The sequence below is a fragment of the Engraulis encrasicolus genome, chromosome 4 (genome assembly GCF_034702125.1).
Source record: "Engraulis encrasicolus isolate BLACKSEA-1 chromosome 4, IST_EnEncr_1.0, whole genome shotgun sequence".
NCBI lineage: Eukaryota > Metazoa > Chordata > Actinopteri > Clupeiformes > Engraulidae > Engraulis > Engraulis encrasicolus.
Genome location: NC_085860.1, coordinates 12257380 through 12272140, shown reverse-complemented (window position 1 = coordinate 12272140; position 14761 = coordinate 12257380). Strand labels below are relative to the sequence as shown.

At 41.9% G+C, this 14761-nt stretch overlaps 2 protein-coding genes across 4 annotated transcripts; one reads left to right on the top strand and one right to left on the bottom strand.

Moving 5' to 3' along the window:
* Window positions 1-5236: 5236 nt before the first annotated feature.
* On the bottom strand, window positions 5237-7064 carry LOC134446707 (ubiquinol-cytochrome-c reductase complex assembly factor 6). Of its 2 annotated transcripts, none has more exons than XM_063196018.1 (3): window positions 6764-6879; window positions 5854-5990; window positions 5237-5485 (listed from the first exon to the last, which is right to left on the bottom strand). In XM_063196018.1, the coding sequence occupies exons 2-3, from the start codon at window positions 5959-5961 to the stop codon at window positions 5393-5395; spliced, it is 201 nt and encodes a 66-aa protein (XP_063052088.1). In that variant the 5' UTR covers window positions 5962-5990; window positions 6764-6879; the 3' UTR covers window positions 5237-5392. The 2 variants fall into 2 exon arrangements, with proteins under 2 accessions (XP_063052088.1, XP_063052087.1); XM_063196017.1 differs by lacking the exon at window positions 6764-6879 and adding an exon at window positions 6955-7064 and having other exon boundaries at window positions 5239-5485.
* A 278-nt stretch (window positions 7065-7342) lies between these two features.
* tdg.2 (thymine DNA glycosylase, tandem duplicate 2) lies at window positions 7343-14022 on the top strand. Of its 2 annotated transcripts, XM_063196016.1 has the most exons (11): window positions 7343-7422; window positions 7792-7860; window positions 8013-8230; window positions 9005-9213; window positions 9534-9603; window positions 9716-9851; window positions 10513-10595; window positions 10716-10810; window positions 11527-11698; window positions 11807-11923; window positions 12806-14022. In XM_063196016.1, the coding sequence occupies exons 2-11, from the start codon at window positions 7808-7810 to the stop codon at window positions 12895-12897; spliced, it is 1245 nt and encodes a 414-aa protein (XP_063052086.1). In that variant the 5' UTR covers window positions 7343-7422; window positions 7792-7807; the 3' UTR covers window positions 12898-14022. The 2 variants fall into 2 exon arrangements, with proteins under 2 accessions (XP_063052086.1, XP_063052085.1); XM_063196015.1 differs by lacking the exon at window positions 7343-7422 and having other exon boundaries at window positions 7781-7860; window positions 9002-9213.
* Window positions 14023-14761: the final 739 nt, after the last annotated feature.

Genomic DNA, 14761 nt, shown 5'->3' with positions numbered 1-14761 from the left:
AAAGTTTCCCAGCAGTCAGCCTAGCCACAACAACTTTTGAGGGACTGTTTTTCATTCACCATCCCAATTGCAAATGAGAAAAAGACTTTACAATTGAGCTTTTGCAAGATATTGAAATACAATGCTGTTGTCAGTGATGTCATCGTGACATATTACTTCCTGGTACGAGGAAACAAGTGGAGGAAGCAAGGTCGCATATTGTAACGCACTCACTGTGTGAATGGGAGGAGGCCCTCATGGTGCAGGTGGGGGAAGGTGCTGCAGATCACAGCGATCTCCAGTGGTGGTGCAGTTTCTTTATGCGTGTCACCGGCTCTTGGAGGTCCATCTCTGTGTTCAGGTAGTAACTCTGGGGGAGAGGAGAGGAGGACCGTTATAGGAGCCGACTCAGAAAATATAAACCGCGCCACCAGTTAGTATTAGCACCACATGTTACACACGTTAGCATGAATTCTGGAAATTAACAGCTAAAAATCTTACACAGTGTACCTTTAAGGAAAAGGACACCCAACCAAAAATCAAGCATGGTGTTCGATCTATAATATTATGTCACCCCATTGTTGTATCAGGCGTTGGAGGCTTTGACCGCATCACAGGTATCATCATTTATCGGCAAAAGTGTAACCATGTGCAAGAACACTAGGTTTGAGGTGAGGATCATGTGTACTCCAGCAAGACAAAAACCCAAAGCACACATCCACAAGCAAAGTGGATTGGTTGTAAAATGAAAGAACACACTTCTAAACTGGCAGGCAATGATTCCGGGTATAAATCTTGTTGAAAACAACCCTATACCTCTTCAAGATCATGAACATATTGCAAAGAAAGAGTGGCTAAAACCTTTGGAGGCTGCCATTGCTGTCTAATTGTGTGCAATCAACCTGTAAAGGAGGGGTGGCAATAGTTTCTTGAAATCACAAAATCCATTTGGAAAAAAAACTTTGCTATTCAAAATATCTTTGGATGTTCAATTAAAAGATCCTGGTGGTAAAAGTTATGTATATATCTTCTGGTGCATCTTCATCAGTTTATCCAAGCTTCTGAAGGATGACTTGTCTTCAGTTGCCCCTGCCCTTATTCTGCTGCAAACCTATCCTACTCAGACTTGGGTATGATGCAGATGGGTCTATGACATTTTTATTTGCTTACCGGTATGTAAGGTTGTACAACCATAGCTAATGCTCATAAACGAATAAGTAATTGGCAATTAATGTACAGGTAATGCATGCACTTCTTAGACAATCCAGTAAAAACAAAAATCATTTAATTCATAAAGGTGGCAATAGCTGTAGTTGCATTACCCTTATGTCTGCTACTACTACAAATTTGTCATTGACCTAGATATACAAAGGGGTTGTGATCGTCAGAAAATCTGAGATTCTCTTGAGTAAGGCTTCTCACCCCACTTGCTCAATGTGCCTGAAATAATAATTGTAAGTTTGTTCTGGATAAGCTAAGGGTGGTTAACTCTGGGTCTAATCAAAGTCTCTCTCTCTTAATGCATTTCAGTCTAAAGCACCTGCAAAAAAACATCCACTGAATGCCTAAGCCCCACACCTGCTGCAGTAAGAGGCTACGACCTAAAGATCTCAGCTATTTAAAAGCTAGGGCCCTCATCTTGCATTAGAATGTGTGCATTGTCAGCTCTAACATATCCACATTTTTAATAAAAAAAAAGCTCAAATCTCAAGAGCCTGAATAATTTGTATATGTCGCTCAAGGCACCAAAGCTCAAACAACGTATACGCAGCATCATCCTAAAATGGGTTAAATATGGTCTCTGGTCTAACAGTGTGTGTCATTTGCCATTGGTGTTAAGTCTTTGTTATGCTTCCCTAACATTCAAGACAGAAGTGACAAAATGTGTGCCTTCATTTCTCAGACACGGAAATAAATACTTCAGAGCAGGCCCTGCAATGGCCAAACGGTAGGGCACTTGTCACTTGCACTTGTCACTTACCATGCGGATGACCCGGGCTTCGATTCCCGGCCAGGGTCCTTTGCCGCCCCTTCCCAGTCTCTCTCCCCACTCGCTTCCCGTCATCACCTTCACTGTCCGGTCATAAATAAAGTAAAAAAACAAAACAAAAAAGACAAATAAATAAATAAAGTCCACCAGTAATTGAAACTTCAAAAAGAAGTTCAGTGACATACAATTAAAATCTTTTGCCTAAAATGACCTGGATGAATGACAATCTTCAATGAAAATCCAGTAATGAGATGCAGATTATGAAAGTCCATTGGGAAACTCCAACTCCAATTGTCATTGTGACACAGCACTGCACACAACAAAATTGCATTTATGTCTCACCCGTGCAAGGGGGTAGCCCTCAATGGCGCCCCTCAAAAATACTGAATCAAACAAAGATATCGCAAACCACGCCCACTCAATGCAAAAGCGTGTGCTCAAGTTGGGTCTCCTAAGGGGGCGTTGTCCCCTACTTCTTCTTCTCTTTTTGAGGTGTTTGCGCAAGACGTGCGCTACCGCCATCTACAGCGCTAAGGGGACTTCATTGATTCTCAACCTCAGGACTCCGAAGGTCTCCTAACCGAAGGTCTCCTAAAGGGGCGTTCACCCGACATAAAGTGGATACCGGAAAGGAAACAAAATGACGCTTCTTGGTTACATCCACTTTCTTTGACGGTACCAAAGATTCTCTGTTCTAAACGTCTCTGACGGTACCATTATCAGGGTACCTCAGTCATGGAGGAGGATGGGGGAGAGCACTGGTTGGTTACTCCCCTCACCAACATGGTGGGTCGGGAGTCGAACCAGCAACCTTTGGGCTACAAGTCTGCTACCCTAACCGCTTACCCATGACTGCCCATAGTATGATTATGGTCAAATGTACACGACTAGTCAGAGAAGCTAATTAAGTAGCCTACCTTTGCTGTGAAGAGTGTAAAGCTTGATAGCAGTGACTTTGTTGACAGTGGAGATGGGCTCTGCACCAAGCCATACAGTACCCAGGGGGGTCACTCCTGTCACAGTGTACCCAGAGAGGAGGCAGTGGGACACCTGTCAACGTAAGCACGTTCTGGAACCAGGTCATTGTGTACCACGACAACAACTGTCTGTGGTAAGCACATGGGAAAATAAGAGCATGGTGATGGTAAATGCACAAGCCAATACAGAAGAAATTGAGACTATGGCCATAACAGTGATGATTATGGCCATCTAAGTTCTTTTAACAGAATGTAATGTTTTAAACATGACAAAGCCATACACCTTTTTAAGGTGCGTTTTAGGTTAACTTTGTGAATATAGTATTTATGTGTAATGCTATTCTACTGTAGTCCTAAATGTTACCTTGCCGTCTTCATTGGCAGTGGTTGAGGACCGATGTTCTTCTGTTCCTCACCAGGGGAGGGGGGAGGGCGCAAGGTGCGTAAGGTGATGCAGACTATCAAATAAAATAATATGAAAATGCGCCTCATGAATTCGTATACCTGGGCTACATTTCCCAATAGCATTTGCCAATAGCCACCTAAACTCAAATACATGCCTGGTCTCTTTCGTGACTCAGACAAATACAATTCTGTGCTATTATTTGGTAGTCTATATTACGCTATGCAATTGTATATGTAATTTATCTTCATTTCACACGTTTGGTTATACTAGGCAGGCATAGAGTTCAGTAATTAGATAACATTTAGACAGGTTAGTGTCGTGTAGCTACAAATTTTAGCAATGCAGATTCTCACGAGATTTTTTGTACATGAAGCTATCAAAGTTCACAAGCCATTGTTTAGAAGAACCCTAGGAAAAATAAGCCGCTATACGTCAATGCTCATGATCGTACACCTTAAATATAAATAATAATATGATAAACGTACGATAAATACATTGCAATTCGGATGACAGCACATTTACGTCGTACTCACCCGCCATGTTGTCTTTAAATGTACACCATATCCGGGCGAATAGCCAATAAGCATCGGCGTACGTGTCTTAACCAATGATATACATTTGGGGTTATTGCCCATAGTTTGGGACTGCATCTTAACTCGAAAGAGTGCCCCGACACGTCAGTTCCTGGATTTCCATCAGCCAATCAGGCGACAAGCAATTTGATGCATATGGAGGGCCTGGCCAATAAGATTAGCCATTTTTATGTCACATGACCAGCTGTTGTGTTCATTACTTTCACAGAAAAAATAGAACCTGCTGTCAAGCACTTTAGGCCCACTCACAGGATATTGCAGCTGTGCACTTCATTTGGTTCCACTAGTTCTTTTTTCTCATTCACACAATGACTTTTCACTTTTCAGTATCTGCTTCACAACCTTATAACAGGGAGAGGAGCGAGAATAACATTTGTTCTGTACAGCAAGTACTGACTTATTTTTGGAGATTCGACAGGGTTTTATTAATCTTAAGTTTTGGTGTCATGATGGCTGACCTCAATAGTGTCTGGGACTAGGCCTACCTGTAAAATATGAGAGGCTTTAAAATAATATATTGTATTTCACAGGCTTCTTATAACTTTACATCAAACCAAAAATAATTCCACTGCTTTGTCAATAACAATACTTTCTTGAATCTTGGTCCTGTGTAAGATAACTTATCCACACAGGTCCAACCCAATTTAGCTGTAAACAACTGTGCAGTTGTAAGAAATTGAGCTGTAAGCTACATGTTTGAAGTACAAGGGCCTACAATTGAACACTATGGAAAACCTCTGGATCATGCCTCAGAGAGCTCCAGCATGGTAAGTGTTCTGTTTTATTTTTCTTTAAACCATGGCCTTAAATATCAGGTATGGATCTAGTTGTAGTCCTCTTGCCTGGGAGCCTATCAACATTCTACCCCCAATTTTCTCAAACACATTGCGTTGCCTAAGACGTCAAGATTCCTTATTCCACATCTAATTTCACAAACTAAGTTTTCCAAGTTGTAAGTGAAGTGAAATGAAAGTCACCTGGGAAACTCCCATTGTAATTGAATTTGTGACACAGTACCACAGCACAGAGTGCTCACTGCACACAATAAAATTGCATTTATGCCTCACCCATGCAAGGGGGCTGCTCCAACCGGCGCCCCAAGGGAGTGGTGCAGCAGGATGGTGCCATGCTCAGGGTACCTCAGTTATGAAGGAGGATGGGGGGTACTGGGTCGGGAGTTAAACCGGCAACCTTTGAGATATAAGTCTTAAAACCAAACCCCTCTAGCTATGCATGGCCAATTAAAAATGGATGTGATTTGAATGGGTACTGTCTGACAAAAATAACACAATGAATGCCTGGTTAGATAAGCACAAGAAATATATTTAACACATTTGTTTCCAAGAAGTAGGTCATGATAAACACACATTACATATTGTATGTACATTATATTACACAATATAGGTACTGTACATATCTATACATGTAAAATCACAAGGCATGGTCATCATTGCTTTTCAGCGCTGCTGTCCTCCTCAGCTTTCAGTCCTAACAGTTCGGTCCGCAGTTCTCCAGGTCTGGGTGGAATCTCAGGAATAGTCTTAGAGGGAAACACAAACAAAAACAAAACAAAACAAAAAATGTTTGATGTGTTGACAGTAACACACAACCATTGTTGGAGGAAAAAGCCAACGCACACCAGAAGTTTCGAGGTGCAGGTAGTGGGTACTTGTTCACTTCAGAGGGAAGATACCGCACACTCTTGTCCATCCAAAGCTGAATTTTAAAGACCAAAGTTCCGGCCAGTGTGTTCGGCAAGTGTGGCCTTTCTCAAGTTTTGGCCGAAACGTTGTTTGTTCAATAAAATTCAGCATTGGATGGACAAGAGTGTGCGGTATCTTCCCTCTGAAGATACACAACCATTGTCACGATACTGAACAAAAAAAGGAATTTGACAAGATCACTTACCAGGTCCGGTCTGTAATACTGATGAACAACTTGTGCTCCAGCGAACATGGAGAGAATACTGGCTCCCAACATCTTCAGGTATCTCGGCCATGACACCCCAGCCGGCATGATCCTCTGTCTGGTTTAGCTGATAGAGCCTACAAAAGGGCAGTAGAAACAGGTGGAATCATTATGAATATCTGTCATGGACAAGGGCAAGTTGGGCAACAAACAACACACTATACAGACAGTATAAGAGTGATCATGCACAGACAGGGCAGGGTACTAGTAATCAGTGAAGGGCAAAACTGATTGAATTGATTACAATCCAGTGCCACATTTTCCAAATGACTTGGTTTTACCTGTCCAGTTCAGCCAGGTGATTGGCTGGTTTAATGATCACCTGGTTGAATTGGACAGGTAAAACAAGGTCATTTTTTTAGGAGTATGTGAATCGGCACCGGTGGCAGATGGACACTCCCAACTGAGATCGCTCCCGGACGGGTGGTCCCAGGTGTTTCTATCACTCCCGGACCCACCCGATTATATTTCACGTATTATCATACACTGCCACATACAAGCAATTTAGGGTTAGGGTTAGGGTTAGGGTTAGGTTTAGGGTTAAGGTTAGGGTTAGAAACAAAAAACTAACATCAAAAAGATAACTAGCTCCGTTATATGGCGGTGGGACCGATAGTCTGGCTAGTGGGAGCGAGCCGACAGGGGAGCGTCCTGCGTGGTTGGGAGCGACAATCAGGGAGTATGTGGCACTACGTTGTAACGAATGAATCCATTTTGCCCATCACTGCTAGTAACACTTATCCTGGCTAAGATAAATCTGCAGCAAAATTCCAAAGAGAAATGCACTGTTATCTAATTATTTAGGAATAGTATATTAGTATAAAATCATGATAACCCTTGAACGACTGACACGATTGTGAATGTCAGTGATGGCCAGAGGACATGGGTTCGCCCCAAGAGCTGAGGAAAACTAAGGAAACGGTGGTCGATCAACTACACTGACCAGATCATTGGTATTGTGGTACACTGATTTAATTGAGAATAGGCCTACTGTAAATCTGAGCATGCTGCTGAGAAAGATGAACAACACATTAAACTCACCGAACAGTAAACACACACAAGTTCTGCTGTCATAACCGGGGGGAAACCACGTGATTGACGCCTTCTTCTGCAGTGGTGACTTCGTTTTTTATTTGACCAATGTGGCGCATTACTGCCACCACGTGTGCTGATGGAAGAATAGAGCTTTTCTTTGAGAAAAAAATCCCTTCACTGAACCTTTATCAAACTTATCTCATTGTAAAAAATGTATAGGTTGCGTCTGATGTTGTGTGATTGGGAAAACATTGTAACAACACTGTAACAACACATAATAAAATACAAGAATAACACAGCAATAAATGTTATGGAAAAGATGTGGACAGTGTCCATCCCTTTCCTGTGGGGGGCAGCAGTGTTCCACAAAGATACTGGCAAATAACAAAGAAGTGTTTCTCTAGAATTAGCTGGCAGTCTTTGAATAGAAATCTACCGATGAACACACAATTATAGCGTTTATAACCTCTTCAGGTAAGTGGTGGAATAGTATTTGTCTGCTAAAGGTTAAGAAACACGCCTACAGTGTTACAAATAACTGATTGTATGTAATTTTAGCCAGTTAGCTTCCGTGTGACTGTATGCAAAGACCGGTCCTTCTAGCCATTTAACTCTGGACAACCAATGAAGAGGGTCACACGTAGCATTACTGTTGGACAATAACATTTGTTTGCCCGACTTTTATATCCTTGACAAGCAACTGGAATCTTAACTAAAGTTCTAAATTCTGACATGCGGTATATAAATAAATTATATTAGCAGACAACAAAGAAAACCGGCTGCATACAGGCGAGATCAGATAACATCTTTAGTAACCCCAACATGAATATTAATCTATTTAAGTAAAACCACCATTAAGATGGAAGAAACGAATGCGTCAATGACTCACCCCACGGATTACCTTCAATACTGGTGAGTTGTCTTGTAAATTGTTGCTGATAGATAGTAGCTATTGGTGGATGATGTTATTTACCCTGCCTGTTGTCCAGTCTGCCTTTTCCATCATTTGCTTCATCATCATCTTCTTCTTCTTCTGTCTGTGTTTTCCACTGTGCATTTGACAGGTATCAAACTAGCCAGCCATATTTCCATGCACCTGAAGCCACTCAGTATCATCACATGAGCAATGGCTACCACAGCATGGACAACTATGGAGAGGAGAGGGACATGGCAGAGCTCACCGTCCATCGGGAACCTGCAGAACACAGTTTCCCTGCACCTGCAGAATACAGTTTTCCTGCACCTGCCCCACCTGTCCCACAACAGCAGAACACAGAGACAGGTACTTGCATCTTCTGTGGCTACCAATATCATAGTCAAGGCCGGATTAAGGTGGCCCAGGGCCCCTAATAGGCTACAGTTTGCTGACAGATGGGGGGACACTTAGCCAGGCTGTGCCCTCCTAGTGACGCAACACTTTCAGCGTTGCAACTAGTCAGGTCAAGAGCAATGCAAGTACTTTCTGAGTCCCCACAAATACGGGAACTCCTCCCACTTTGTCGATAAGCAAACAACCATAAGCAAACCAAGGGAGGCAGGTCAACCATGCCGTTTGGGAAACGTTGATTGTTATGCTCTTGGCCAGATCAAGTCTCGAAGAGATTTGAACGTCGATTATAATCAGGCTAGGGGTCCCTAGGCTGCAGCCATATCTAGCCTGTGCATTAATTCGGCCCTGTATGCAGTCAAAGACAACGGTTACATTTCAGCATTTCAGTGGGCAGTCATGGGTAAGTGGTTAGGGCATCAGACTTGTAGCCCAAAGGTTGCTGGTTTGACTTCCGACCCGCCAGACTGGTTGGGGGAGTAATCAACCAGTGCTCTCCCCAATCCTCCTCCATGACTGAGGTACCCTGATCATGGTACCGTCCCGCCGCACTGCTCTCTTTCAGGCACCATTGGGGGCTGCCCCCTTGCACGGGTGAGGCATAAATGCAATTTCATTGCGTGCAGTGTGCACTTGTGTGCTGTGGGGTGCTATTTCACAATGACAATGGGGTTGGAGTTTCCCAGCTGGGCTATCACTTTCAAAATGGCAATGTCTTGTCTCCAGCAGTTCCTGCAGTCCAGCCACAGCAGTCCCCTGCTAAGAAGAGAGGTAGACCGGCCAAAAACAAAACAGAGGACCCTAATGCGCCAGTGGACAGCGAGACCGCAGCAAAGAAGGCCAAGAGGACACTTGATCGATTCAATGGCATGTCTGTTGAAGAAGTGATGTCAAGGACCTTACCTGATGTCATCACCCATAACCTAGATATATTAATAGTAAGTTATTAATTGTGGATGTACTCAAATAATCAACCTTCACAGCCTCATGAATGTTCAGGGCTCTAGCCAACCGGCCAAATGATGGTAAAATTTCAGTTTTGCCAGTGGAAAAGGCCAACTTACTAGCCACCTTGACCCATTAGTGAGTGTGTGTTAGGCTATTAAGATCAGCAGCTACTAGCCATTTTGGCTGGTGATGAAGTAATACGTTAATGCTCATGTTACATTGAAACTTTGACGTTTTTTGCCAATTACTGGATGTTGATCGCTGAATAGTTCTGAAGAACAATGACAATGACAATACAATCTTTTTTCAGATTGGAATCAATCCAGGACTTATGTCTGCCTACAAAGGTCATCATTACCCAAATCCAGGAAACCACTTCTGTATGTTATTGACTAAATATTTCAAAATTATCCAGATGTATTGAATGAACTAAGTGTGTAAGTAGTTTCCCCACGTTCTGACGTGTGTGTCTTTGATGTCGTGTGGCATTAGGGAAGTGTCTGTTCCTCTCTGGCCTCACGGATGAACAGCTGAACTACACGCATGACGAAGAGCTGCCAGAGAAGTACGGCATCGGCTTCACCAACATGGTGGAGAGGACCACGCCGGGAAGCAAGGATCTCTCAAGGTACGTATGTCGCAGTGTTTATGAATGAAGCGAAGGACAGCACACTTCAGATTTTTCCGTCTTTATTCACCCACGTATGTTTCGGGCAGAGCCCTTCTTGCAATCCACATTACACGCTGAAGAAGGGCCCTGCCCGAAACGTTCGTAGGCAAATAAAGAATGATTCAGCATGCAGTTAAGAATTGTGTTAATAATTAGGCAATAGTGTGAACGCGTCTCCTCCACTTTACATGTCTCAGTGTTTCCCTCAGACCAAGTAGCATTGTGTGGTGCTGCGAGCCTGCGGATAAAAAAACATTGGGCCAGTGCAAGTGTTGTGTATACATCCATTGACATGTACAGTACTGTACATGTGGGTCTTGATCGATATGTGGTGCCCGATTTTGACTCTGCTGTGCTGCACTGCCAGTCTATGTCTGCGAAAGCCTTATGTCTACATGTTATTCTAATCAGTAATAAGTCATTTATGACACATTGCACTCAACCACACTATACTGCTTCAGAACTTTTTAATCTGACCTTGTGTTATGGTCTGCTGCTAACTGATGAACCATTCTTTAATGTGAGCCTTAATTTGTCCTAAATGTACTGCATAACAAAGTGCCATGTTCGCCGTTCGAATGCTTTTCACTGAGTCGTGCTGTATGTCAATCTTTGACAGTAAAGAGATTCGGGAGGGTGGCAGACAGCTGGTAGAGAAGTTGAAGCAATACAGGCCGAGGATTGCAGCCTTCAATGGGAAAGGTACAGTAGGATAATGCTACTGTTTATAAATGCTTTAGGTATTGGATTTCCTTTGTTGTTCTGTGAGGCAAGACTGTCTTTGTTTCAAATGAGCATGTCTTGCTTTCTTTTTGTTTACAGGCATTTATGAAATCTTTTGCAAAGAAATCTTTGGAATTACGGCAAAGAATCTTGAGTTTGGCCTTCAGCCATATAAAGTTCCAGATACAGACACGGTAAGGATGGCATGCTTCGGACGCTTTTATGTTCCACTAGCACACAAAAACAGATATACGAAATCCTTCATGCCCTCAGCTGTAGCCCTCCTCAACAAAAGATGAACAATGACCAGCTATCAAGCCTCAGCATACATGTATTGTCTTGTTTTGTCCTGTTTTGCCAAATCTTGTCTAATGTCTGTGAGAATGACAGGAGCCACGCCAAAGACAATTTTCTGTTTCATGTGTAACAGACATGACGTTTTTTTTTAATCTAATCCAATCCAATCTAATCTAACCAGAGCTGTCAAAAGGAAACAGAAGTATACCCATGGTGTAAATATATAACACCAGTACATGCTCTTACATATTTGTTACACTACTTATTCCACTGATTCTACTCAGTCAGCCTGCTGAGATAAGACTGTGTTGTTACTTAGGAAAAAAGGATGATGTGGGAGGACAGAGCTGCAGACACACTCACTCTTTTCTCCCTGTAGGTGTGCTATTTGACGCCACTCACTCTTTTCTCCCTGTAGGTGTGCTATTTGACGCCACTCACTCTTTTCCCCCTGTAAGTGTGCTATTTGATGCCACTCACTCTTTTCTCCCTGTAGGTGTGCTATTTGACGCCACTCACTCTTTTCTCCCTGTAGGTGTGCTATTTGACGCCACTCACTCTTTTCTCCCTGTAAGTGTGCTATTTGACCCCACTCACTCTTTTCTCCCTTCAGGTGTGCTATTTAATGCCATCATCAAGCCCACGCTGTGCCCAGTTTCCCCGTGCCCAGGACAAGGTGCATTTCTACATCAAACTCAAGGAGTTACGGGATGAGATCAAGGGCGTTGTCCCAAAGTTAGAAGTCGAGGAAACTAAGTACTCGTTCGACCTAGCATTGGCCAAAGGTAGGAAGATTTTATTTTGAGTCTTTTAAAGTTTTTAAAGCGTATTATGTATTAAGTTTATATTATACATCCTACATGTAAATTGTTTTCCTCTTGTTGAAAATATAGAGGATGCCAAAAGAATGGCGATCAAAGAGGAAAAGCAAGACCCAGGGTACGAAAACGCATGTGGCTCCTGGACGGGAGCAAACCAAGAGACCAGCCAGTACTTCGCACAAAATATGGGTAAGCAGCCGAAAAAAATACAAGGGAGCAGTGTGGTGGGACGGTAACATGCTCAGGGTGCCTCAGTCATGGAATAGGATGGGGGAGCGCACTGGTTAATTACTCCCCCCACCCACCGGGCAGGTCGGGAGTCAAACCGGCAACCTTTGGGCTGCAAGTCTGACGCCCTAACCCAGGGATGTCAAACTCAGGCCCGGGGGCCAAATTTGGCCCGCGGAGCCATTTTATTTGGCCCGCGAGATCATTTCAAATGTGTATTACAGGTGGCCCTCATACACCACAACTGTGTAGTTTATAAAGAGTTGAACATGAAAATGCTTATATCACAGGAATATGAGTGTGCCCAGGCCATTGCAGCTCATACTCAAATTCAACAGAATATGTGCAGGCATATTTTAACTATTTGGTTAAACATGAGCAATTTTAGTCCATTTTTGTTATATATATATATATATATATATATATATATATATATATATATATATATATATATATATATATATATATATATATATATATATATTGAGTTTGGCCCCCGACTTTGCTCCAGATTTTAATTTTGGCCCTCGGGCAATTTGAGTTTGACACCCCTGCCCTAACCGCTTACCCATGACTGCCTATGGGAACTCCGGTTCGAATCTGTCCTGGGTCATTTCCTAACCCTGTCCCATCTTCCTCTCTTCCACCTGCTCTCTGTCTATTCTTAACCCTCCCGTCTAATCAAGGCTCTAAAAAGAAAAACCCAGCAGCAAAATATATTTTAAGTTGTTTGTTGAAACGCACCATAAACAAATAGAGAGCATGTTCCTCACACAGTATAATGGCAATTTCATGTGCATAGTAATAAATACAGAAAACAACTTTTTTTTCTCTTTGTAACAGATGCACTTTATCAGTACGACCAACACGGGAACCACTTGCAGCCCGGCTCATCCGCAGCATACACACATTTCAACGGAGCTCACATAAGCTAGTGAAGAACTGTTCATTAGCACAGTGGTTCTTAACTGGAAGAGTCTTGGGACCCACAGTTTTCCATGGTCATCACATTGTGACCCAATATTTTATCGCACTGTCAGAATCCTCAAATAATAATCTAAAAATCCCATGCATTTGATAACATGGCTCTGCATTGTATGCTGATATGCCTCGTGTCTATCAACTAGTTTGACATGAGTATTAAGCATGTTTCACCGTCACTTTGGCATCACATTCCTTCATTCAGTACCGCATCTTGTTTCAATTGATTGACTGACAGGAAAAAGGTGAATTAATACATTTTTATCGCACAGCTCCGTGACCCACCAGTTTTGGGTCCCGACCCACCAGTTAAGAAACACTGCAGCATTATCTGTAAATGAATGTGTGAATCAGCCTGAAACAAGTCTGTTACAGCCCCATAGACTGCTTTCAAGTTTCCCGTCATCTTCGTAATGCATGTCTTGGTAGCTTTGGAGGTGTGGGAAGAAATGCCAGCAAAGTCCATACATTGCTCCACTTGGTTTAACTTTTTTAAAATGTGATTTTGTAACTATAATGGATGCCATTTATTTTGTGAGACTTTTTGTATTTATTTACGGAATGGAGGTGTTTTATTTGTTCTGAAGTCCTTGATGTAAAGTGGAACATTACTTGTATTTTTACTTGAATATGTTGATACCTTTCTGATAATGAAATCTATCAATGAAAAGTGGGACCATAACAGTTCAATTTTTGTGTTTGTCAGCCTTTATACTGTGACATAATATCCAAACTCCTTTGGATAGCAACCATGATGAAAACATGTCTGAATTGTCGGTTTTATTTTTATTTGTCTTAATCACAAATTGCAGTCATCCTGGTTGACTGTTGTAACATGTTTACAAAGGATGGGTGAGTTCTGAACACGCAACCACCTATCCTCTAGAAATATACTGCTATTGTTACTATATTTTAAGTAGTAATGGGACCATCACCCCTGGGCTTTGCCACGTGTTTGACTTGTTCTGTCTTCTTTATTCTTCTCTTTTTTTTGATACCTCAAAACCAGTTGAGTGCAATTTCTTTCCGAGGATGCCAATTCCTTTCACTTATCAAAATAAATTGTTCACTCTGCCAGTAAAAAGTCTTTAAGTAATAAATTGAATAAAATAAAAGTAATAAAATGGCATTGTTATTATTATTATTATTATTATTATTATTATTATCATAGGCCTATGATGGCTAAAATCTTGCTGCAAGACATGTGGGTTTTTAAGATGTGGTATTTAGGAGAGGGTGGTTACAAATGATTTTGAATTATAAATTAATATAACTGATAAATGAAGTTATTGGAGTAAACATTTAAAAAAAAATATTAATTAATCACATTATACACAATGTGAATTGTTCACAATTATTCCTTTGGCACTTTGCTAGACTGGCTGGTGGAAATAGATAATCAATGCTCACCAAAACATAGCTAGTAACAAAATAGCAAAATAGTTGTAACAATCAGAGAACCTCTAACAGGGAGAAGGCTCAGTCTCATTGGTTCCCATTGTAGCCAGTTAGCTTTGCATGCATAATGCAGTAACGAGCGTGGGCCAGTCCTTCATGTGGGAAAATGTATGGAATGGAAAGGGGAACCCATGCTAAATACATTGCTACTGCGATTTCCAGTCACAAATATCATCAACAAAACATTCCTGGTAAGCACTATGACTGTTGTTTAACAATAGGCTGTATTGACAAATCGCACAGGTGTGTAGTTTTACAGCAGGTTAGAAGATTTCAACCTGTACTCGCTAGCATCGCGCTAATGTTTATGGGTTTGGCCCCATAAAAATTGAGCTTTGTGACCCAGTATATAATAATCTA